We start from the raw sequence: 26,103 nt of genomic DNA, 5'->3' as shown, positions 1-26,103 counted from the left end.
ATTCAAACATTTGTCATTTTTCCTTAACAAAATAAATATCTTAATAGAAAAATGTATTTCTTAGTTTCTGCATGTGCTAAATTTTTATTTGGTAAAATGTAATATTCTGACAGTTTGAGTTTTATTCAAATGAACCATTGGTCATCCAGTATCATGCATTTAGATCATGATAACCACAGATAAAACCAGGCATAGCCTACAGCACCTCACTATCATGGCAAAGTGTAACTTTATGGTTTCTATGGTATTTATTTGTATGAAAAACAGTAGCCTAAAAACATTATTTAATACTGTTATTATATTCCATTAGTCCTTTAATACATTGTCTACATTAATAATATAATACAATTCAATATGTATATCCCACATTTCATGGTGCAGTTAATATTACTAGGCTAACGTTACAGTAAATCCACGGTAAATGATGGGAATTTGTAGACGGAAAAGCCTTCTGACTGTATCGTTGCGCTCAGTGTTTCTCCTGTTTGTCAGCGCTGTTTCATCTGCCTTTAAACTGGTTTAAATCACTGAGACATTTATGTTCTTCGCTAAATTCAAGCGCTTCTCACTGGATCTCGTGACCGAGACCGATCAGAGTAAACGGCACGCATCTGCTCTAGTGAGCTCGCACTGCGCTGCCGTTTGGACTTTGAGCCGAGCGGATAAATGGTCCGTGTGACGTGCGGTTCAAATGAGTTTCGTTCCGCTTTTGGCGCATAAACATTATCGGACATTTATCGAACTCTTGATATCGTTTTATCGAGAGAAATTTTATCGCGATAATTATCGTTATCGTTTTATCACCCAGCTCTACCTACAGTCAATGAGAGATCAAGATACAGGGCAGAGGGAAGTTCGGGAGAAGTTATAGTCCAGAATATCAGAACACACAAGCTTTACAATTATAACACAAGCATTACAATTAATCAAACAAAAACAAAGCACAAACATTTGCTTGACCAGAAGCACATTAAAATATTATTATTTACACCCAACTCTCTTTGCAGAACACAAAGTCCTTTCTCCCCTCGTCCCCCCAACCATTTCCTCCTGCATAATCTGTTTTTCTTTTTCTCCTTTTCACTGCAAATCAGCGCACAGACAATTTGGATTGCAAGCTTTTTTTCAAGGCTACCATTTTTAATAACAATTTCAGTGTCGCGTGTGTTTGGTTGTGAAATGTAGTTTGCGGACCAGACAGAAGTTGTCAGCGATTCTTTCTTTTGTAAGTCATGCAATGAGAAACCCCGTCGCCGATCCATCGTGCAGTGTGAACAGCAGCGACTGAATGTTACTCCCGGATAGTCGTGCAGTGTGAAAAGAACAGTGACTCGACTACTTTAAAAATCAGTGGAAACTCTGCATTAAGGTTACTAGAAAGCTACAGACATGTGAGTGTTTATCAGGGTTGGAGCAACACATTTATCAGGAAAAACACTGGGTTAAAAACAATTGGGTTGTTTATTTAACCCAGCATAATAGGTTGATTTAACCCAGCATAGTTGATTCATTTTTAATATTCATTTTACTTTATTTTTATTTTTTTACTTCATACATGAATTAATGTCTGCTGATTAACTTAAATCCTCAATTTTTTTATAAAATACTCGATACAACCACTGCCTTGCATATTTATGGCTTATATTTTATATAATTTGTAATACATATTGCCAAAATTTAAGCTAGTTTAACAAATATTAGCAGTAAAAATTTAATAATTATAAGTAATTCAAGTGTAATCGACCAGTCTCTGTTGTCCCGTTTCCACCGTAACGGCGCTGGATCTTGTGCCAGAGCTTGTCATGTTCAGCGGGGGAACTTCTAACTTCAGACCGCCGCCCTGCGTTTCACTCGTAGCCGAAATATGCAGCGACTGGCTCCATAACCTGGCCATAAACAAACAGTGTACAGTTCTGAGAACATATTTTAACATCATACATATTTATATTCTGTATATTTTTGAATAAAATCATATAGTTTTATGCAAGGCATCAGGCGTTTCCATCACGCGAAAAGACCATCATGAGTCACCCGACACTAGTGTAGGTGACTCACATCGGACCTCTGTATGTTGCTTTGCATAATATTAAACGATATACAGCACCATTTTGACGGAGCTGCACTGCTCTCTCCTGAAGAGGTCGCAAAAAACCTGCGATAAATTCCTCAAACCCTGGGTTGTTATGTCTGACCTAAGATCTGGGTAACACAAGAAAACTACCCAAACATTGGGTTGTTATGTCTGACCCAAGATCTGGGTAACACAAGAAAACTAGCCAAACATTGGGTTGTTATGTCTGACCCAAGATCTGGGTAACACAAGAAAACTACCCAAACATTGGGTTATGTCTGACCCAAGATCTGGGTAACACAAGAAAACTACCCAAACACTGGGTTGTTATGTCTGACCCAGGAGCTGGGGTAACACAAAAACTACCCAAATACTGAAAAAATAACCCAATATTTTCTAGAGTGTAGTCTTGGAATCCAGATAACAAGTTAGTCTCATTAGCCTCTCCCCTGGCGACCCTATTCTTAAACATAGACTGAAAAATCACAAATCCAAACTTAAATGGTTGCTGAACTTAATGTGCTGCTTTACATTTATTTTTCTTTTCTGTTAATATAAAGCCTGTGCCTGGGCATCCTAAAACTGAAAAAGCGGTAAATCCAACCAAGTTGTCTTTCAAATTTGTCCCAAACAATCAAAATGCTCTGGGAGTTTTAGGCGCAGTAGCCAATATGGCCTCTAGGTGACATTCAAACTCCATTTAGTGATTTAGATACTCATGAACGCTTTGGACCACTGGCCTCTTTTAATAGAAGACACATAGGATTTTATTGCTGAAGTGAAAGCAAGCAACAATTAAAGTAAAAATAAAACAAAGTTATAGTAGCTTAAATTAGGATACTTTTTGTGAAGAAAAAGTTCTACACTGAACTTGCACTAAATGTAAATGAAAAAGTTAGTGGTCCGTTCCAGTTAAGAAATTCTAAAGTAGCTCCTCAAAATAGTAAATACACATCAATGACTGACACGAATATTAGTTATGATTCTTCTATGTTGTTTTTTCTGCTCTTCTTCTTTGCTTCACTTCACCAGTGCTCTGTGAATTTATTGACTGATTTAAAAAAGTAGACATTAATAAATAAATAAAACTGTTAAAAGCATCAACATTGAAAGTCAACTGATATCATCACAACATTTATTTCCATCGCGAGGTGTATTAATTGTTGGTCAAGAGATCTTGTATTGTTAATGCAAGAGTCCAGCACTGTGTAAAGTCTCCTCCAGCACATCCCAAAGACTTTCAATGAATTCAAGATCTGGACTCAGAGGAGCCGATTCTTGCGTGAAAATGATTCTTCATGCTCATCACAACCATTCTTTCACAATCTGAGCCTGATGAAACTTGACATTCTGGAATATGGCCATGCTGTGTCTTCCTACATGATTGTTTAAGAAATGCTACACTCCATCAATTAGGGTTAGAAGAACTGTTGCCCAGAGGTGTAAAGTCCAGCTTCAGAAAGTTAAAGTCCTCCTCAGTATTTTGTTCCAATCACCTGGATTTGCTAATTGTCACAGTTTTTCAGCTAGGAGAACTAATTAGTGATTCAGATGGCTGAGTTCATGGTGGAATAAACATATGGCAGGACTTCTACTTTCTGACCTCTTGTCTATACACCTCTGCTGTTGCCTAACATTTAACATGCTAGAAACACAATAATGATCCAGTCATAGACTCTTAAGCATTTCATTTCAATTCAATAAACTTTATTGATCCCTAGAGTTGTACATTTACAAATCACAGCAGCACATACCACAGTAATAATAATTAATAAAAAACATTCACAACAATAACCATTATTTTCCAGTATCAGTTCCGCAAGGCATTATGATTATATTATATACATTATTAGTCGAGTCCCAAAATAGATAAATAGCCCTGGATAAGATGCAGTAGGCATTTTTGAGGAAAAGTACTTCAAGTGTTGTTTCTATATGATTTTTAGGTGCTGAATCCATTTCTGCCGTATAACAAGTTGTAAACATCACTGTTTTGGCATAAACAATAAAAACTAAATGACTGCCAAAAAAACAAAACAAAAAACATTTTAATGCATTTATTGCAGTTTAAACATTAAACATTATAACTAAACTATGCATTCTCAGAATATTTAAACATGTAAACAATGCAACATTAACATGAAAGGGACAGTTTTTAATGGCTGCTGGAATTATGCCAAGGTACCAAGGTACACTGGGAAGCATATATCAGTGGAAATACGCAATTATGCCCAGCCCGAAGGGGGGAACTTGGAATACACATGACCCTAGGGGGCTGCATATTGAGAATCACTGGGGTGTCCAGCCGCAGGTGGAATATTTCAAACCCAGGGGTGGCAAGGTGGCTTGCTGAGGGAAAGACACATGCTCAGAGAGGCTTACAGTGGACTACACACGTGGGGGTCGCCCAGAGGCCGTGTTAGGTGTCGCCCAGCCTGCAGCTCTACAGATGTCTGTTAGCGAGGCGCCATGCGCTAGAGCCCAAGAGGATGCCACACTCCGGGTGGAGTGGGCCGTCACACCAAGGGGGCATGGTCGACCTTGCTGCTGGTAAGCCAAAGCAATGGCGTCCACTATCCAGTGAGACAACCTTTGCTTGGAGAGAGCCTTTCCCTTTAGCTTCCCATCATGACAGACAAAGAGCTGGTCTGAAGTCCTGAAACACTGCGTTCTGTCTACGTAAGCATGGAGGGTGTGTACTGGACAGAGCAGTGCCAAGGCTGGGTCTGCCTCCTCCGAGGGCAGCGCTTGCAGGTTCACCACCTGGTCTCGAAAGGGTGTGGTGGGAACCTTGGGCACATATCCAGGCCGGGGTCTCAGGATCACATAAGAGTTAGCCGGTCCAAATTCCAGGCATGCTTCGTCAACCGAAAATGCCTGCAGGTCCCCTACCCTCTTGATGGAGGCCAATGCAACCAGGAGCACTGTCTTCATTGACAGGAACTTAAACTCCACTGATTGCAGAGGCTCAAAGGGAGCACTCTGCAGAGCAGTTAAAACCACTGAGAGGTCCCAAGAGGGAACGAGAGGAGGGCGAGGAGGATTCAGTCTCCTCACTCCTCTCAGGAAACTGATGATCAGGTCGTGCTTTCCAATGGACTTACCATCAACTGCATCATGATGTGTGGCAATGGCGGCACCATACACTTTCAGGGTGAAGGGAGACAGCCTTCGCTCCAACCCTTCTTGCAGGAAGGAAAGCACGACACTGATCAGGCCTTTCGTGGGTTCTTGAAGTTTAGAAGAACACCATTTGACGAAGAGGTTCCACTTCAACGCATAGGCATGTCTCGTGGACGATGCTCTAGCAGAAGTGATGGTAGCCACCACCGCTGGTGGTAGGGTACTCAAACCTGCCTTGTCCCATCCAGAAACCACACATGGAGATTTCAAAGATCGGGACGAGGGTGCCATAGGGTGCCCCGTCCCTGAGAAAGCAGGTTCTTTCTCAGAGGAATTGGCCAGGGAGGTGCTGTCGCGAGGAGTACTAGTTCTTGGAACCAGGTGCGGTTGTACCAATACGGGCAACCAAAATTACCTGCTCCTCGTCCTCCCTGATCTTGCGCAAAGTCTGCACAAGAAGGCTCACTGGGGGAAACGCATACTTGCAGAGGCCCCGCGGCCAGCTGTGCGCCAGTGCATCCATGCCGAGCGTGCCCTCGGTCAGAGAATAAAACAGATCGCAGTGGAACGAGTCGTGGGAGGCAAACAGATCTACCTGTGCGTCCCCTAACTGATCCCAAATCGGCTGAACCGACTGGGGATGGAGTCTCCATTCTCCAGCGAGAGGCCGAAACCGAGACAGATCGGCTGCACGGTTCAGGTCTCCCGGGATATAAATGGCTCGAAGCTACCTCAGATGCTTCTGACTCCATATGAGGAGGTGGCGGGCGAGTTGCGACATACGACGGGAGCGCAGACACCTTGTTGTTCGATGTACGCTACTGTGGCGGTATTGTCTGATCGGACTAATACGTGCTGACCCCTGAGCAACACACAGAAGCGGTGCAGGGCGAGACGTACAGCCTGCAACTCGAGGCGCTGGGGTCTTGTCCAGGAGCCCGCGGCAGCATGTCCATTGCACATGGCGCCCCAGCCCATTGTGGAGGCATCTGTTGATATAACAACATGCCAGGAAACTCGTTCTATGGGCACTCCAGCCCATAGAAAACTGAGGTTCGTCCACGGGGTGAAGGTCTGACGGCAGGTCGAAGTCACTGGGACTTGGAGCGTGCCGTGTTGCCATGCCCACCTCGGGACTTGATCGCGAAGCGGTCTCATATGAAGCAAACCGAGCGACGTTACTGCGGCTGCGGATGCCATATGCCCCAGGAGCCTCTGAAATAGTTTCAGTGGAACCGCACTCTTGCCCTCGAACTGACGAAGGCAAGTTAGCAGTGACTGCGCGCGCTCGCTCGTAAGCTGCGCGCACATGGCGACCGAGTCGATTTCCATACCGAGAAAAGAGATCCTCTGCACGGAGCAGAGTTTGCTCCTCTCCCAGTTGACCCGAAGGCCCAGACAAGCTAGGTGCCGGAGCACTAGGTGTTCGCAAACCTTGTCTCGAGAGTGAGCTAGGATCAGCCAGTCGTCGAGAGGAACAAGGGCTGCCTCGACAACCTTCGTGAAGACGCGAGGAGACAGGGCTAGCCCGAAAGGGAGAACCGCGTACTAGTATGCCTGCCCCTCGAATTATATATATATATATATATATATATATGGTAAATGGACTGCATTTATATAGCGCTTTCACAGACCTATGGCCACCAAAGCGCTTTACATAGCTTCACATTCACCCATTCACTCACTCATTCATACACCGACGGCGGTGTCAGCCATGCAAGGCGCCATCCAGCTCGTCGGGAGCAGCTGGGGTTAGGTGTCTTGCTCATGGACACCTCGACACTTGGTCAGGTGGAACCGGGGATTGAACCGCCAACCTTTCGGTTTGTAGACAACCTACATATACTGGTATGCCTCATTTGCATATGTAAACATGACATTTCAGAAAACTTGTAATGCAAAAAAATGTCTGTCTCTATGTAAGTGAAAAACTGGAAAGGTTTTATGGTGATATCTATAACTTAAAAATTTTACCCTATCCACCTGTAGTGTTTCGGCTGTGAATAATGCACCTATTGTTTCAATAACAATTACAAGAAAATAGGACCCTTATTTCAATGTTATACGGTGGATCCTTATTCAGGAGACACTGAACTTTCTAAAAATGTGGTATAACAACTTTTCCTCAAAAATGCCTACAGGGTTACACAATCTTGAAGATTCGGACCTGACTATATGTCTTAACTGATGAATACGACTTTGACCTCTCTTAGACTTGTTTCATATTATCAGATTAGTATTATGTAGACATAGTATTATGGATATTATCTACTAAAATCAACCACAATTTCCTTCGATTTACTAGCATTTAGACTAAGACCGTTTATCTCACATCAATTCACAAAACTCTCAAATAGCTCCCGATACTCACCCTCATCATGGTCTGTTATACAGACAACAATTGTACAATTGTAGTGAAGGCTGTATAATATTAAATGCACTCGAGAAATCAAAGAATGTAATTCTGACGATGTTATCCAGAGTCTCTAAATGACTTAGTGATTTGTGTAAGAGATAAATAATTGCATCATTTTCCCCAACAGCAGTTTTATAGGCAAACTGTAGTTTATCCTCAGCAGCATCATCACCTGCTTAATATGGTTTAATACTAATCTCTCAAAGACCTTCATCAGCTGCGCTGTTAAAGCAATCGGTCTGTAGTGTGAGAACTCTGAGGGGTTTGTTATCTTAGGCACTGGTACTGTACATGATGTCTTCCTTAAAACAGCTTCCAACATTTATTTTGCCTATTTAAATCCACACAGAGACTCTTTTTTTGGCCTGACAGTGTATGCTTTTATTGAACATTGGTGGGTCAACACATTTTGGTAAAATAAATCATTAAAGTGGTTTATTTTGATTAAAAATCTTCTAAATGTAAAAGGGGCCTTTTACCTCAGACTCGGGATTAAAGACTCTCCAGGACTTCAGCAAAGTTTGTCATATTTTATGTTTATTTTGAGAAATAAATGAAATTCATTTTTTGTTTAATAAATAAACTGTCATTAAAATAAATTTAATTTTAAAAACACTTATTCAAAAACTATTACATTTTTAAAAACTAAAGATTCTGAAAGCTTTGAAGGAGATCCCATGAACATTATTTTTTAAATTATATTTCCTTAAAAAATATTTTTGGCTTTACAGTAGAAACAATAATTGTTATAATTTATTATATGAAATGATTAATATCATATTTTTAAATATGAATGTTTCCTAATATAAATATGGGGGAACCATATGGTTAATGTCACTTTATAAATGTATTATTAAACATCTGAATCTAACCATGTCATGTCAACAAATGGAAAAGTCAGCCAGCTATTAATTATAATGTTAATTATTGTGCCTTTTGCCCCAACAGTAGGGCCAAACTTTACATATTATTCAGAAAAACTGTTGAATTAATTACCTTGAACAAAACTGAAAATCATTAACAAGACCTTTAACTCAAAAAATATATGTATAGTAATTTTAGCGATTCTCAATGGCTAATTAAAGAACAGCTGTCCGTGAAGAATCAGCCAAATGTCCATGTGAAACGTACTCGGTTACTAACGTAACCTCGGTTCTCTCTAGAAGAGGGAACGAGTACTGCGTCTTAGCTAAGACGCTGCGGGAAAAGTCTCTTTTCACGGATATTGAAGCAAAAAATTATCCTTAATTTTAATATTTGTAAAACGCATTTGCCACAGTATGCAGCCATAGGCAAGACGGCTCGTTTGCTCATTGGCTGTTGTACTAGCAAATGCATAAGCCTATCGAGCGCAGGCTGATGCAACATCAGACCAATGAGGCCACTTCCCGCCGACGCGGGCGTGGCCTAGCCCTATAAAGGTAGCTCGAAAAGGCTGACTCACTTGATTTATTTCATCGAAGAAGCGAACCAAAGTGAATCGTACGCACGGCAAGGAACGCAGTACTCGTTCCCTCTTCTAGAGAGAACCGAGGTTACGTTAGTAACCGAGTACGTTCTCTTACGAGAGTTCTCTCGTACTGCGTCTTAGCTAAGACGCTGCGGGAACCCAATGTAAGACGCCGTGCGTGCAGGGATTAACAACCATAAACCTGGAGGCTGACCCAGGATTTACAGTGCACAATCACCAGAGGGACTGACATAGAGTCCTAGAACAAGAGGAGGAACTCTCCGTTCTGATATGTGGCTGCGTCTGCAGACGTAATATAAGACATCACTTAGACAAGACACTCTTGACTAAAGTGGGAATATGGGTCTTACGTAAAACTGCCCGTAAGATAGTAGTAACGCACTGTGCTTGCATTCTCAGTGTTCAATTACACCGATAACAGCTTAGCCTGCAAAGCGGGAACCTCGAGGTTATAAAACCTGATAAATGTAGACGGCGAGGCCCAGCCTGCCGCCATACAAATATCCTGTAGAGATATTCCACTAGACCAGGCCCACGAAGAGGCAACGCCTCTCGTGGAGTGCGCTCTGACACCCAGCGGGCACTGAAGACCCCTGGAGGTGTATGCCAACGCTATGGCGTCAACTATCCATCTGGATAGGCCTTGTTTCGAAACAGCCGTTCCCTTGGAACGTCCACTGAACGAGACAAATAGTTGCTCAGTCTGTCTAAAGGCAGCAGAGCGAGACACATAGGCTCTTAAAACCCTGACAGGGCAGAGAGAGCCCAAGTCTCCTTCCTCTTCTAACACCGGCAGGGCGGACAGGGATATAACCTGAGCCCGAAACGGCGTGTTGAGGGATTTCGGCACATAGCCGTGCCTAGGTTTGAGTATGACTCTCGAGTCACTAGGCCCAAACTCCAGACACGACGGGCTCACTGAGAGCGCGTGCAGGTCCCCTATGCGCTTCACTGAAGCAAGGGCCAGCAAAAACACTGTCTTAAATGACAGATGTTTGAGACTAATCGTCTGGATGGGCTCGAAAGGGGAACCTTTCATGGCCTCCAGGACCGTAGAGAGGTCCCAAACAGGGACCGACGGGGGTCTGGGAGGGTTCAGTCTCCTAGCTCCCTTGAGGAAGCGGATGACCAAATCGTTCCTTCCTATCGACTGACCGAGCGTTGTCTCAGCGAACGCTGCGATAGCCGCCACATAAACTTTGAGCGTGGATGGGGCTCTGCCCTTATCCAACAGCTCTTGAAGGAAGGAGAGAACCTCCGTTACCTCACAGTCGAGGGGTGAGCATCCCCGAGCCCCACACCAACTGGAGAATACCGACCACTTTGAGGCATAGAGCCGTCGAGTCGACGGTGCTCTAGCCTGAGTGATAGTATTTAGCACTCCTACTGAGAAATCAGCGGGTAACCGTTGAGAGCCCACACGTGTAAGGCCCACAACTTCGGTTGAGGGTGCCAAATCGAGCCCCTGGCCTGCGAGAGAAGGTCCCTTCTCAATGGCACCGGCCATGGGGCAGTGTCTGCCAACTGCATCAGCTCTGGAAACCAAGGTTGGTTCCTCCAGAGTGGTGCTACAAGCAGCACTGAGCATTTCGTTTCCCTCACACGTTCTATCACCTCTGGAAGGAGGGAGACGGGGGGAAAAGCATAGAGCGGGCGGCGCGGCCACCTCTGGGACAGCGCGCTTTCGCTCTTGGAAAAGAACGCGGGGCAGTGAGCGTTTTCGCTGGACGCGAAGAGGTCCACTTCCGCTCTGCCAAATCTCTCCCACAGCAGCTGGACTGTTTGTGGGTGTAGAGACCATTCGCCCGCGGGAATGTTGTTCCTGGACAGCCTGTCTGGACCCACATTCTGTATCCCAGGCACATGAGCTGCTTTTAGCGAGCGCAAGTTGTGCTGAGCCCATACCAGGAGGCGTTCCGCCAACCTGTACAGATCTCGGGATCTGAGACCGCCCTGGCGATTTATGTAGGACACCACCGACATGTTGTCCGAACGGACTAAGACGTGGTGGCCCTTGATTTGGGGACGAAAACGTGTCAGCGCGTTTTCTACTGCCAGCATTTCCAGACAGTTGATGTGTCGGAGCTTTTCCCGTTCTGACCACAGGCCATATAACGGTCTGCCCTCGAGCAGCGCTCCCCATCCCGAGGTGGAGGCGTCCGTGGACACCACTCTCACTCTCGAGGAAGTCCCCAGGCTTGCACCTGTTTGGTACCAGTCGTTCACCGTCCAAGGTTCTAGAGCTGTAACGCAGCTCTGGTTGACTTTGAGACGCAATCGACCAGAAGTCCACGCTCTGCGTGGTACCCGCGCTTTCAGCCAGAACTGCAGGGGGCGCATGCGGAGCAGGCCCAGCTGAAGAACTGGCGATGCTGAGGCCATGAGACCTAGCATCTTCTGAAACGTCTTGAGCGGGAAGGACGCGTCGCAGCGGAGAGATCTCGCTGCGCGCTGAATGCCGAGCGCGCGCTGTGGCGACAGCCGCGCCGTCATAGCCTGTGAGTCCAGAACTATGCCCAAAAACGAAATCGTTTGACTGGGGTCCAGTGAACTCTTCGTCCAATTGACTCTGAGACCGAGTTTCTCGAGGTGATCGAGTAACATGGTCCTGTGCTCCACGAGCTCTGATCGTGAATGAGCCAGAATCAGCCAGTCGTCCAAATAGTTCAGCACTCGCATGCCTCTGAGTCTGAGAGGGGCGAGCGCTGCGTCCATGCACTTCGTAAATGTGCGAGGTGCTAGGGACAGACCGAATGGCAGGACTGTATACTGGTATGTCTGACCGTCGAAGGCGAATCTCAAGTATTGCCTGTGACGTGACGCTATCTGTATTTGAAAATACGCGTCCTTCAGATCTATTGACATGAACCAGTCTCCTTCGCGAATATGCGCGAGGATTTTCCTGGTCGTAAGCATTCTGAAACTGCGTTTCACTAATGCTTTGTTCAGCTGTCTCAGATCCAGTATGGGTCTGCAGCCCCCGTCTTTTTTGGGGACCAGAAAGTATCTGCTGTACAGCCCCCGTTCGCTTTGAGCATGAGATACAGGCTCTATAGCCCCTTTGCTCATCAGTTTTGAAATTTCGGCTCGGAGTAGGTGTGCTACTTCCGAATTCACCGTAGTTTCGACACGCGCCGTAAAGCGGGGAGGGCGTCGATAAAACTGTAGCGAGTAGCCTCTCTTTATAATGCTTAGCACCCATTCCGAAACCCCTGGAAGCGCTGCCCATGCATCTGCATGGATGGCTAAGGGTTGGATGCGAAGCGCACTCTGTTGGCTGAGCAACGGAAGCGCTTCGGTGTGCTGTAACACAGGCGTTATGTCTGTGGCATTCGAGGCGTGGGGCGCGCTGATGACAGCGGGCAGAGCGCTCGTCCTCGACCCCACTATGGCGCTTAGCTGAGTGAGGGAGGGCTGAACGGGTCCCGTGGGACTCATATCGTCTGTGAGTAAGTGTGGGCTGGAAGCGCGCACCTTTACTACTTCTGGCGCGTTGTCTGCCTGAGCAGAGCGAGCGTGCACAGGTTTCGTTTTTACAGAAACCGTCAGACGTGCGTGACATAGTGATCGTGTGCACTGAGGAGTGGACACGTCTACTATGCAGTGCGCGCGATCGACTTGAGTCGATTTTATGGGCGCGAGCCCTGTGTGAAGGGCTGTGCTTGTGTGTACGGATGGGCACTGAGAAGTGGGCATCAGCGTTACATTTATAGCACCATCGGCCGTGGCCGGGACACCAGAAAATACACTCTTTATGGGATATATCTGGGTAGCCGTGAAAACGGCTTTTGTGTGCAGGCAAGCGGGCAACTGTACGGGCTTGCGCGTTGCATAAGACGCTGAGACAGTCGCAATACCTGGAACTGAAACAGCGGCGCGCTTGGGTGTGAGTCCGGCCGCAGCGGGACTTGTACACCGGCGCTTTCCTAGGCGTGCTAGGATGTGTTCGGGGCTTCCGGTTTCACCACAATCCTCTGCCGTGGGCCACGCGGCGCGGGGCGACGGCTGGTAGAGCGAGAGCGGGGTCTCGCGCTGCGTTGCTGTCGTGATGACGCAGCAGGAGGAGGGGGCTGTGGCTGAGAGCTCCGCTGGGTCGGCTTAGCACGACTCGCTGCAGAACTGGAGCGCTTCGGCAGGAAGTGCTTGAAGGCTTGTGACGCTTTCTGGTCCTCTGCGAATCTCTCTATGAACTCATTGACAGAGGATCCGAAGAGGCCAGTGGGATTCAGCGGGGCGTCGAGGAACGCGGTGCGCTCAGACTCGGCCATGTCTGAAAACGTCAGCCACAGATGTCTTTCAGCCACAGTGGCGGAAGCCATAACACGTCCCATAGCTTGAGCGGCAGACTTAGTAGCGCGAAGGGTGAGATCCGAAGCGCTTCTCAAATCCGCGAGGCAGATTGCATCAGGTCCCATCTCGTCCAACTTACGGAGGAGATCTCCCTGGAAAATCTGCAGCGTGGCCATGGTGTGTAGTGCAGACGCAGCCTGCCCAGCAGCGGAAAAGATTCGCGCGAGCAGCGATGACGTCGTGCGGCAGGCTTTGGATGGCAACACTGGTTTCGTCCGCCGTCCAGCAGAGGGCGGGCAAAGGTGCGTCGCTATCGCCTGTTCAACCGGCGGAAGTGACTGGTAGCCTCTGTTTTTAGCATCGTCCAGGGCGGAGAATGCTGGAGAAACAGACGAACGAGTTCGTGCTGAGAAGGGAGCGTTCCAGGCCTTTGCCACTTCTTCATGAAGCTCAGGAAGAAAGGGGGCGGGCTTAGACTCAGGAGAAGCATGCTCACCGGGAAGGAAGCTACCATCCAGCCGGGTACGAGAGGGAGGTGCTGGTGCAGACCACTCGAGGCCGAGACTCGTCGCGGCCAGCGAGAGCACCCGCATCAACTCTTTCTCGATGTTGGCTCGTCTGCTAGGCTTACGAGCAGCGAGCGCGAGATCCTCAGAGCTCGACCAATCGCCGCTGCCCGAAGCTAACAGAGAGCACGTGTCCTCATCCCCCGACGCGGCTTTGAAATCGACTTCCTCTGATGAAGCGGCGGCAGACTGCGGGCGCTGAGCATCAGGAAGTGATACAGGCGAGGCCGGCGAAGCGAGCGGGCGCTCCGGCGAGCTCGGTCGGGCTGTAGAGGGCTCCGGAATCCGCTGGGAGCGGCGCTTTTTACGGCGCGGCAACGCGGCGGGGAGTGCAGGCTCGGAGAAAAGTGCCAGGCGAGTCCGCAGAGTCGCCAAAGGCATAAGCTCGCAGTGAGGGCAGCCGCCGTCAGCGAGTGCGAGCGCTGCATGATCTTCACCCAGGCAGGAGACACAGATGACATGACGGTCTCCCTCGCTGAGTGGGGCTCGGCACGAGCCGCAGGAAGGCATCTTTAAAAAGACGCGAGCTCTTTTACGAGTGTGTGTCGCAGGGCGAACACACACACACACAGAGAAACAGAAAAGGATATGAGCGCCGGAAAGCGCAGCAGGTACGGCAGTGGAAGGCGGCGAAGGCCAGCGACTTCAGATGGCTCGTCCCGCTGATGTGCTTGCACTCAGACGACGCTTGCTTCCTATCCGAGATCCAGCGATGTGAGAGGTTCGCTGAAGAGGTGAAAAATCAAGTGAGTCAGCCTTTTCGAGCTACCTTTATAGGGCGAGGCCACGCCCGCGTCGGCGGGAAGTGGCCTCATTGGTCTGATGTTGCATCAGCCTGCGCTCGATAGGCTTATGCATTTGCTAGTACAACAGCCAATGAGCAAACGAGCCGTCTTGCCTATGGCTGCATACTGTGGCAAATGCGTTTTACAAATATTAAAATTAAGGATAATTTTTTGCTTCAATATTCGTGAAAAGAGACTTTTCCCGCAGCGTCTTAGCTAAGACGCAGTACGAGAGAACTCTCGTAAGAGAACTGGATGTTTAGGAAAGTTTTGTGCCATCTAGTGGTTTAAAGGATAATAAAATCAAATGCAGCTTTTACCCCGGTGGCCTTCAGCCCTGTTGTACCCTACTATTAATAAAACATGTTTTCTCTCTAAAACTAATACAAATACTGCTCTATAAATTACAGAAGTATTGACAGGGTTAATTTAATGGAGCAGTCAAATAATCTGCAGAGAAACAATGTGAAATATTTCTGTTTATTTCTCATTATCAACAACAGGAAAAGAAAGAGAGCAGCTTCTCCAGTATCCAACTGTCTGACCATGAAGGCCACAAGATTCAGTGATGGACCAGTGACCTTTGACCCTGTGTGAGTATCATCGTAGGGTGAGAGACACATGAACACAAAATGCACGAAGGTTCAGAAAAGTTTACATTTCATATGGCTAAAGTTCTTTAACAAGTATAACAAGTAACAAGTGGAGGTCAAGATGCAAAGAAAGGAATTGTTAAATAGTGCTTTCTTATGCTTCTCTCTGATATTTCTCTGTTAGACCTCCATTTACACAGGAATGAGTTTTGTTACATGTGTTGCATCAGTGTTATATTGACAATTATTGGTTGTCGATTATCGGTGGTTCCCAATATGGTTGTCATGACATATTGCTAGAGGTGCCACAAAATCTTTGCTCATTTCAGTATTTTAAATATTATTATATAAATGTAAGTGTTTTGTAAGGATACTCTGATCGATCTGCCATAAATCAGCCAATAATAACTTCCTATGTGAAAATAGCCAAAGACACGACGTAGTTTCACAGAAAGTTTTTTTATTACTCCTCACTCACCATTGCCAAGTCAAAAACAGAGAAAAAGAAAAAGCAACAGTCTCGCAGACTCTCGCGATAATCCATTCCCTCGCACATGAAGTTAACACTATGAATCGACTGATTGTCTGTAAACTGGCCCATCATATGTTGATGACACAAAAAATGCAAGACTGCTCAAACCAGACAGAGCAAATATGAAAGAACTTTTGAAAATCAGGATTCATATCAGCTGATCAAGGACATCTGTGATCGGTATAAAATATGTGATTTTCTATTTCTAAAAGAAAAGGTGGCAGGTTATTTAGACATAAAATCTTCTCTGACTTTTCAAATGCTTCACTTGTGGCAAAGGGGACATTAATGTGCAACTAGGAAATGCAGAAATAAACTGAGTTTGCAGTCTCTTATAATAAATCACCTGCCATCAGTCATCATTTACATGTAAATTAATTACATATAATAATTTCAGAAACACTGCTTTTTCTCCATGCCAGTGCTTCTGTGATATTCTAAAATAATGGTTTCTGGTTTAAACTTTCTGCCAAGAATTTTAGCCTTTCTCTTTTTTTCGAACATTTTGAGTAGAAGTCACGGTTCGGGTTCATACCTTGGTTCAGACATCACGGTTCAGTACGAGTTCGGTACAGTGGAGGGAAAAGCAAAACAAAAATGTAGAAGGCAATTTTTTTTTATTGTGCATGTCTCAGGCTGTAAAATAAATAAATAAAATAAAAGGAAAATAAATGTCTTAAGCCTTGTATTTTTTAATTAAGTTTTATTAATAAAGTAAAGGCATAGAACCAGTTTATTTGTAGTGCATTGACAGTAGTTTTATATAATTAGTTTATTAATTAAATTAATAAAAAGACAAAGACCTTGACATATGTTTGGTAATTGTATCTGAATGAATTTAAAATTAATTTGCTATATTTCAGATCAATATATTTGTTTTCCTTAAAATTTTAATTAACACTAACTTTATTCTCATCTGAATTATAAATAATTGATTTCTTTATAAAATAATACTACCATTAAAAACACATTTGATTTTTTTTTTTATCAATGTAGAATGTGTGACTTAAAAATAAACAGATTAGTCCTCAGTTTGAGGACAAGAAATGAAAACCAATGCAATATGATGAATGTCCAAAAGATGGCACCCACAGACTGTTTTTAAATGGGGTTGGATTAATATTTTAAACTGTGTGTGTGTGTGTGTGTGTGTGTGTGTGTGTGTGTGTGTGTGTGTGTGTGTGTGTGTGTGTGTGTGTGTGTGTGTGTATTTTGGTTAGGTAACAGTTGTAGGTTTGTTTGTACAGTTTGAAAAGAGTTTACAGTTTGACAAAAGCACAATGTTGTGTTTTATTGCGAGTGTACACAAATATAAGTAAACACTTTGCAGTTTGAATGATGTCCTGTATGAACAAAGTTTCCACTGTTCAATCGCGCCCGTGCCTCTCTCTCTCTCTCTCTCTCTCTCTCTCTCTCTCTCTCTCTCTCTCTCTCTCTCTCTCTCTCTCTCACACACACACACACACACACACACACACACACACACACACACACACACACACACACACATATTCCAGCATTGCGATCTTGACATCGCAGCCTGTTCATTATAGCCACAGAGCTTGAGAACTGAAGCGGAGCTACAGATTAGATATCCTTAAAGAACCCGCGCATCTAACAGTAGTTCCGCATTACATTAATTAATTTGCAAGCGAGTTTTATTTATTTTTATACCATGTATTCTCTGTGTATATTCATGCACCAAACCGTGACGCCTGTACCGTTTCGGTTCAATACGAATACATGTACCGTTCCACCCCTAGCTCCAACCCATATTCAGTGTGCAAATTTCACAAAGCAACAATTTGGTGAATTGTACTTTAAAGGGGAACTTTTATTTGAGAAGTTAAATTATATTTTTGGTTCATTATGAAACCGTAGCGGGACAGATTAGACTATGGTGGGCCGCCACAATCTAGTTAATGAATGGGAAACACTAGCTAAGTTTCCATCCACTTGTCAATCGAATTATCTGAAGTTCGGTAAAAAAAACTCATGCGAATAAAGCTGGTGAAAGTGTGTTTCCATCCAACGGCTTTAAAGCAAATAAAAACCTGTGCGTAATGATGTCACATGCTGTTTTGCGATCAAATTGGTACATCGAATTGATTTGAGACATTTTAAGGTGTTTCCATTCATTTTCGCACTGAATAGCCCTACTTTAAATATGGAGGTCATTATCTGCCCCCAAATGCCGGATTTATAAGAGCTCCAACCCATGTTCAGTGTGCAAATTTCACAAAGAAACAATTTGGTGAATTGTACTTTAAAGGGGAACTTTTATTTGAGAAGTTTAGCTATATTTTTGGTTCATTATGAAACCGTAGAGGAACAGATTAGACAATGGTGGGCCGCCACAATCTAGTTAATGAATGGGAAACACTGACTACGTTTACATGCAGCCAATAACCGGGTTATGGTCGGGTTAAGGTCACTATTCGAGTTTCTGAAACATTCGGAATAACCCGTTTACATGCGTGAGCAGAGAGAGTTACTCCTGTTTCCCATAGAATTTGTAATCAATTGGTAATATCCTGATGTAAACGGCGACGCACGGTTAGCGTCTGGCGTACGGACAACCATAAGACGCAATATGCGTCATTCTTCATGTATCCAAAGACAACAACAACAACAGCAGCAGCACGCGGATAATGAATAGTTCGGGGCAGATAGCGATCGCCTTTGTTTGCGCTTTCCTCCTCGCTCCAAAAGTGTGTTGCTGTGCTGCGTCTCGCCATGTTTACCTCTACTTCTTGTGTACTTCCGGTATACTGCACGCTGGTTTTTGTATGCGCCGTCTCTACTCAAAAGACCAAGATTCCTTGCGAATAGAGACTATGATATGATTTTCATATTAAACATATTTAAATATTTTCACAAAGGTCTTTTCTGTTTGTTTTTGTGTCTCTGTCTTCTTAATGTGTTTTCAGTGGTGGCAGAGCTGACCAGATCAGAGATGTGTCCTGTCAGACCAGCACATCCTCCTCCTGTCAGAAACACATCAGTCATCATGACACAGAAGCAGCCCTGCAGCTCGATTCTCACCAGCCAGTGCATGATGATCTGCAGAGAGTCAAAGACCAGCACAAAACCAGCATGAAGAACAAGTATGAGAGCTTATTTGAGGGAATCAAACTACAAGAGAATCAGACTCTCCTGAACAGGATTTACACACAGCTGTACATAATAGAGGGAGAGAATGAAGGAGTGAATGAAGAACATGAGGTGCTACAGATGGAGAAAAGTTACAAGACACTCCAAGACACTCCAATCAACTGCAATGACATCTTTGATCCTTCACCTGAACTAGGATATGAGGAGAAGAGAAGAGAGAAGAAAGACAAAATCAAGACTGTTCTTACTAAAGGCATCGCTGGAATCGGAAAAACCGTCTCTGTGCAGAAGTTCATTCTGGACTGGGCCGAGGGAAAAGCCAATCAGGATGTAGATTTCATGTTTGTGCTTCCATTTAGAGAGCTGAACTTGATTAAAGATCATCAGTACAGTCTTCACAGACTTCTGCTGGACTTTCATCCTGAACTTCGACATCTGGACTCAAAGATTTATGATGAATGTACAGTTGTGTTCATCTTTGATGGTCTGGATGAAAGCAGAATTACACTGATGTTTTCAGACAGTGAGAAAGTTTCTGATGTGACTGAGTCTTCATCAGTGGGTGTGTTGATGTCAAACCTCATGAAAGGAGATCTGCTTCCCTCTGCTCTCATCTGGATCACCACCAGACCAGCAGCAGCCAATCAGATCCCCTCAGAATACATCAACCGTGTGACAGAAATTCAGGGATTCAATGACCCTCAGAAGGAGGAATATTTCAGGAAGAGAATCAGTGATGAGCATCAAGCCAGCAGAATCATCTCACACATCAGAAGAGCAAGAAGCCTCCACATCATGTGTCACATACCCGTCTTCTGCTGGATCTCAGCCACTGTGCTTCAAAACATCCTGAAACAAGATCTCAGTGCAGAAATCCCTCAAACTCTGACTGAAATGTACATACACTTCCTCCTCATTCAGACTAGCATGAGGAACCAGAAGTATGAAGAGAGAGATCCAGAGAATCTCTTGCAGTCTAACAGAGAAGTGATTGTGAAACTTGCTGAATTGGCTTTCAATCAGCTGATGAAGGGCAATGTGATGTTCTATGAGGAGGACCTGATTGAGAGCGGCATAGATGTCACTGATGCCTTAGTGTATTCTGGGATTTGCACTGAGATCTTTAGGGAGGAATCTGTGATTTATCACAGGAAGGTTTACAGTTTTGTACATCTGAGCTTTCAGGAGTTTTTTGCAGCACTGTATGTGTTTCTCTGCTATTTACACAAAAACAATGAAGTTCTGAAAATATTGCTGACAGGAAAGTCCAGAACTCAGTCTGGGAATGTTCCTCTTGATGTATTTCTGAAGGAAGCAGTAAATAAATCCTTGAACAGTAAAAATGGACACCTGGATCTTTTCCTTCGATTCCTTCATGGCATCTCACTGGAGTCCAATCAGAGACTCTTACAGGATGTGCTGATTCACTCAGAGAACAACCCAGAGAGCATCAAGAAAATAATCCAAAACCTCAAACGAGGTCAAAAAAACAATGTCAGCCCTGAAAGATGGATGAATCTGTCACATTGCTTGATTGAGATGAAGGATAATTCTGTTGTTGAAAAAGTGCAGGCGTTTTTAAAATCTAAAGCAAAATGTAAAATTCTTTCTCTTGCACAATGTTCAACTTTGGCAAACATGATCCTGATGTCAGAGGAGGTGATGGATGAGTTAGACCTTAAAAAGTACAACATTAAATCAAAGGAGGGTGGAAGGAGACTGTTACCTGCTGTGAGGAACTGCAGAAAAGCTTGGTAAGTGTGAAGATCTAATAATAACACAATTGCATGTGACGCATTGTGATGGATGTATGATGAATATTATGTTCACAACCATAAAACACTAATTACTGCAATTGTGTGTTGTTTTCATTCTCAACCAAATTGACAGTTTCCTTTTACCTAAATAAAGTTTTGTATAACCCAGAAGAAACATGATTGTTTATAAAATATGATTTTAAATCACATATTTATTTTAATTGCTGGATCTACCTGTGGAAAATACAACCAGCATGATGTTATATGGTGAAGTTGGTCTTGACACCAGCTTTTAATCAAATATCCTTTTTCTTTTCAGTTTGGCAGACTCTAATCTCACAGATCAGGACTGTGCAATTGTGTCTTCAGCTCTACAGTCATCAAACTCCCCCCTGAGAGAGCTGGACCTGAGTAACAATGACCTGCAGGATTCAAGAGAGAAGCTGCTCTGTACTGGACTGAGGAGTCCGAACTGTCAACTCAATGTTCTGAGGTTTGTGTTTCACATTTATTATTTACAGTTTCTCAGTTGTTTATATATTTAATTGGAACATGAAATGCAATCACCAATACTTAAAAACTCGAATGTACCAAATCCTTAAACAAGGATGCAAAATTGCCACTACAGTTCCTGCTTTACACTCAGTTTTCAGTTGTATATCATATTAAACAACTCTACACACAGTTCTCTGTATTAAGTACAACATTCAAAATTACTGTAAAATCTCTTTAATCTCTTTGGAAAGCAACATATTTCAAAATGCCAAGCTCTTTACACAAATGGTAATACCCTATCCTCACATGTGTAAACAGTAGTTGTCGAATTGTTCACTTAGAAATCAGAGCTTTAGCATAGTTAAAGGGATGGTTCGGAGTAAAATCAACCTGGGGTCTTTTTGCACCATGACATCGAGCCAAACACCCCCCAGAAGCCTTTTTTCCCTCGGTTGAACATTTTTAAAGTTAGAGCTTATTTAGAGATATCAGCCGAATGGCTTAGTGCAGACGCTACAGCTCCAAATTTGTATTTGTATACATATTATAAGGATGTAGTGTAACGACAAATAATTTTTTTTTTTTTGAAGTGTTGACAACTTAGTGTTAACTAATAATTGTTATAAACTGGTATTACCAACAAAATATTAGTGCATTCCTGGAACTGGGCGTCGTTACACTACATCCTTATGCATCGCTTTCTGCCAGGACTTTTACGTGCTTTTCTCAACTCAGTGAAGTGATGTCGGTGTCCGGGTTAACAGTAGCATGAGCCATCAGGCAAGTGCTATTTAAATAAACTCCTGATGTACTTACAAACTTTCCAATGCCTCGTTTTATGAGTACAGAACCTATTTGTACTACTGTAGAGGTTTGGTACCATTCTGGGCATTATTAGTGCGGTAATTTACGAGATACAAACTGGAGCCAATAGCGCCTGCAATAAGCCATTCGACTGATATCTCTAAATAAGCTCTAACTTTAAACATGTTCAACCAAGGGAAAAAAGGCTTCTGGGGGGTGTTTGGCTCGATGTCATGGTGCAAAGGACCCTATAGGGCTGCATGATACTAAAGAAAAATGCGATATTCGATATGTGATCCGATAATGCTTAAAGTGTGTAAAATAAACTTAAATTATCTTTCAAATATATTTAAAATGATATAACCTACAAGTGCTGACACTTACGTTTTTATACATTTTTAATATATTTTATAATGTAATAATTTCACAGTTAATCTCCAAGTTAATGTAGAAACAACATAAAGACATTATATTTTAAATACTTGCTTAATAGCATCAATAGCAACGCATTATTTATATTTACACATTCATTTAAGCAGACGCTTTTGTCCAAAAGTGGTAGCCAGTGCAGAGAGACTTTGCAACGCCAGTGCGCTGTGCATTATAAGACCACGCACATCTGTATCACCGCGGATACGGACTCCATGTTGCTTTAAGCACATCATTCTGCACCCATGATGGGCATACGTGCTTTGTGCCGTTCTGTTTTGAAGCGTTTCATTCATATTATGGTTTTGTGCACTGAAGGATTATTAAAAGCCTATTTTGTTCTGTTGTATCTATCATATCTTGTTGCCCCGTTAAAAAGCTGCACAATACATTTAAAATAAGCATCTTTTAATTGTATATTATTTGTGTGTAGTGTATATAATTCTTTACATTCATATATAAAATAAAAATTGTTAAATGTATGAATACATGAATGAATTTTATAAGAGTACTAATAGTAATTAGTTTTTATTAATATGTTTAGATTTTATCAAATATCTGTGCAGATTTTTTCAAGAATTACTTTTTATTGCTGATTTATACTCTCACTAAGTTTAATAAACAAATGGTCATAGCTTATTGTTATATATTCTTATTAACTAGTGTGTATTTAGTGGATTCTGGATTGTGTTAAACAAATAAAAAAGTGACCATTAGTTCATACTGTATATGAATGATATGGACTTTTCTGTGATTGGCCAGTTTGTTGTGATTGTTTCAGTTATTTACTGAATTGAATAAATGTATTTAATATTTAAAGGTGTTAACTGTAATGTTACACTGCAAAATGCTAACTTACAAACTGCGAAGGACTAAATTCATAACAATTATTTAATGAATGAAGCACGCAAAAAATTTTTTATGACAGAGCCCTAAAACAGACAATTAATCGTATAATCGTCAAAGCCCTTATACAGACAATTAATTGTCAAAGCCCTAATTATTTTTAGGCAATTAATCGTCAGCCAAATTTCATAATCGTGACAAGCCTAGTATTCAGATAATAGCCTACAACATAAAATGTATAATTAAAATGTAAAATAACACTCTTTTATTGTTTGATTAACAAAAATGACTGCAGCAGGTTTATTAGGCTGCTGTCACTTTAAGAGCTGCACGGATCCAATATACTTTTACACATGTTTTCTTTCTCAACTGTTTACATTCACTTAAGACATAACCAACTGTTTATGAGTATTTTTACGTATGTACTATAATGGTCCAGTGGCAGAACTTTTGCCAAGCGTGTCATAGGTTCTGAGTTCTAATCCACACTCGTATATATATTTTTTTCTTTTTCATCAAAACCGATTATGTTTATCAGTGGTTGTATATCAAACAGAGACAGATTTGTGTGAATTTTGTTTTGTGATTTCACCGGAACGAATAGAGAGTCTCCTCAACGGATTGAAGTGCGCGTCCGAGTGAAGACTGTGCGGCGTGTGCGCGAGCCACAAGAGAACACTGTATCAGCGCCACTGATCGCAGCGGCAACGAGCTCTTTGATCACTTGATTAAAAAAAATAAAATTCAGCGGTAGATTGCTTCTTATTTAACAAACGAACGAAACGAATACTTTGCTAGTTAACTGGAGATGTTTTATTTATTTGTATTGGTACATCCATGCCACGAGATGTTTCAAAAGTGGTGGGGACATGTCCCACCCGCAAACTACGCCTATGATGACGAGACACGAGGAGAAATTGACAAAGAACTGTCCGACAGCCCATGTAGCTCGCACTACAGATGGATGGACCTCCAGGGCCACTGGAAGTTTCCTCACGGTGACCGCTCACTATATTACTTCGGAATGGGAAATGAGAAGCTGCGTTTTGCAAACACGCCCCATTTATAAAATAAATTAATTAATAATTCGATAATTAAGCTATATATCATATGCTGAAGTAATTTTTTGGAGTGTTAAAGATTAAAAGAAAAAATAACAACAAGAACCGTACAGAACTGAAAACCGTGACCCTAAAACCGTGATACGAACCAAACCGTGGGTTTTGTGAACCGTGCCACCCCTAGTGTTTACCATGTGGAAAAGCAGAAAACTCAACTCAAACTTAAATTTTACTTTCACTCTCACTTTGTCAACTCATTGGCGTAAAGGAGGCTTGCATCAATTATTGGTAGAGGCAAATATAACGGTGAGGCTAGTGCACATGGGGAGAGACGTCACAAGTGAATGTAGTTCTTGCGAAAGGGTTGTCTGAGAGGAGGGCAAAGTTTGAGTTGCTGTGTGAAGTGGGGCTTATGTTCCTGTCGGCCTGACGCTTCCAGGCTCGCCGTCTTTGTTGAGTCTGTGAACTGGCGCAACGCACTTTCACGTACCAGCTTCATTCAGCCATTCAAATATAAAAAGCAAATATCAGATATTTGATCATCTTAGAGTCCACTATGATCGCAGGAGACTCTTCAGAAACTTTGCGATCTGTTAAACTTCAGTGACTCAGAGCCATTCTCTCACACAAACATTTCAGCACACACGCTCACAGACACACACACACTAAGCACTGGCTTTTCTAATATACACTTTCGATGTGTCTATTGCAGCTACTTTTTTACTAAGATTGATATATATTTTATTTTTGTTTGGTTGTTTACACCTTCTACTTCTAACTGCTTATTTAATGTGTTCTTTTACATTAAAACATTTGGAGTTAATGTAGACATGTGAATCTACTGTTGCTGAATCCCAACTGATGTATCTGCAAGGGTTCACTGCTTATGTATTTTTATGTATGTGTGAAAGAGAACCAAGAAAAAAAAAGTGGTGGTGACTGAAATTGTTCAACGATGGTTGATTTCTTAAATTGATCTTTTATTTATTTTTATTTATTTGATTGGTTGTTGTTGTTTTTTATTGGTATTGATCAAGTTAACTTTTGACTTTGTTATTTGAGGGGTGTTGTTTAAACCCTTTTATGTTGAAAGACAGAAAAAGTCAGACTCTGTGAAATAGTTTTGTTTTGTTGTATGTAACAGGTGGGTTAGTCATGCTGTCCTGGGTTTATTTTGACAGGCCTACTCTTGTCTGGCATCCGAACAATTTTATTTATTTATTATTATTGATTTAAATAGTTTTTTAGGGAGACCGATTTCCCCTGAAGTATATCAGGGCCTTTACATTCATGTCCTTTGTTTCTCATTTCTCCCCTGTTTAGGTTGGCACACTGTAAGCTCACTGGTCAGTGCTGTGAAATTGTGTCTTCAGTTCTACAGTCATCAAACTCCTCCCTGAGAGAGCTGGACCTGAGTAACAATGACCTGCAGGATTCAGGAGTGAAGCTGCTCTGTGCTGGACTGAAGAGTCTAAACTGTCAACTCAACATACTGAGGTACTTGAGGGTCTGTGAAAAATAACCACTCAAGGACATATCGTGGCAAACTTATTGTGAAATTATTCTTATTCCAGGATTATTTCTCACCTCATCCCAAAATGAAAGTAAATGAATATGATCATTCTGATGAAACATGATGTGTTTGAGTTGATATGGGTGTTGACTCTGTTTGCATGAATTGCCTCAGATCATTACCATATGAATAGTGTGCGCTGTCTGTTGGCATGTTCACATTTGCAGGAAGCTGGCA

The 26,103-nt window shown here is 43.0% G+C and overlaps 1 protein-coding gene across 1 annotated transcript in view; it reads left to right on the top strand.

Annotated features, from left to right (window-relative positions):
- LOC311294965 (uncharacterized protein) overlaps positions 1–26,103 on the top strand; it is a 59,701-nt gene that overhangs the window by 8,962 nt on the left and 24,636 nt on the right. Inside the window, exons 3-6 of the mRNA XM_084416095.1 lie at positions 15,226–15,315; positions 18,778–20,715; positions 21,038–21,211; positions 25,677–25,850. Of these exons, the coding sequence (XP_084272221.1) occupies positions 15,226–15,315; positions 18,778–20,715; positions 21,038–21,211; positions 25,677–25,850 (2,376 nt within the window). The remainder of the gene's footprint in view (positions 1–15,225; positions 15,316–18,777; positions 20,716–21,037; positions 21,212–25,676; positions 25,851–26,103) is intronic.

This window comes from Rutilus rutilus, assembly GCF_951802725.1.
Source record: "Rutilus rutilus genome assembly, chromosome: 1".
Lineage (NCBI taxonomy): Eukaryota > Metazoa > Chordata > Actinopteri > Cypriniformes > Leuciscidae > Rutilus > Rutilus rutilus.
Note: the sequence above shows the minus strand (reverse complement) of the source record. Positions and strands in the feature narration are given on the sequence as shown.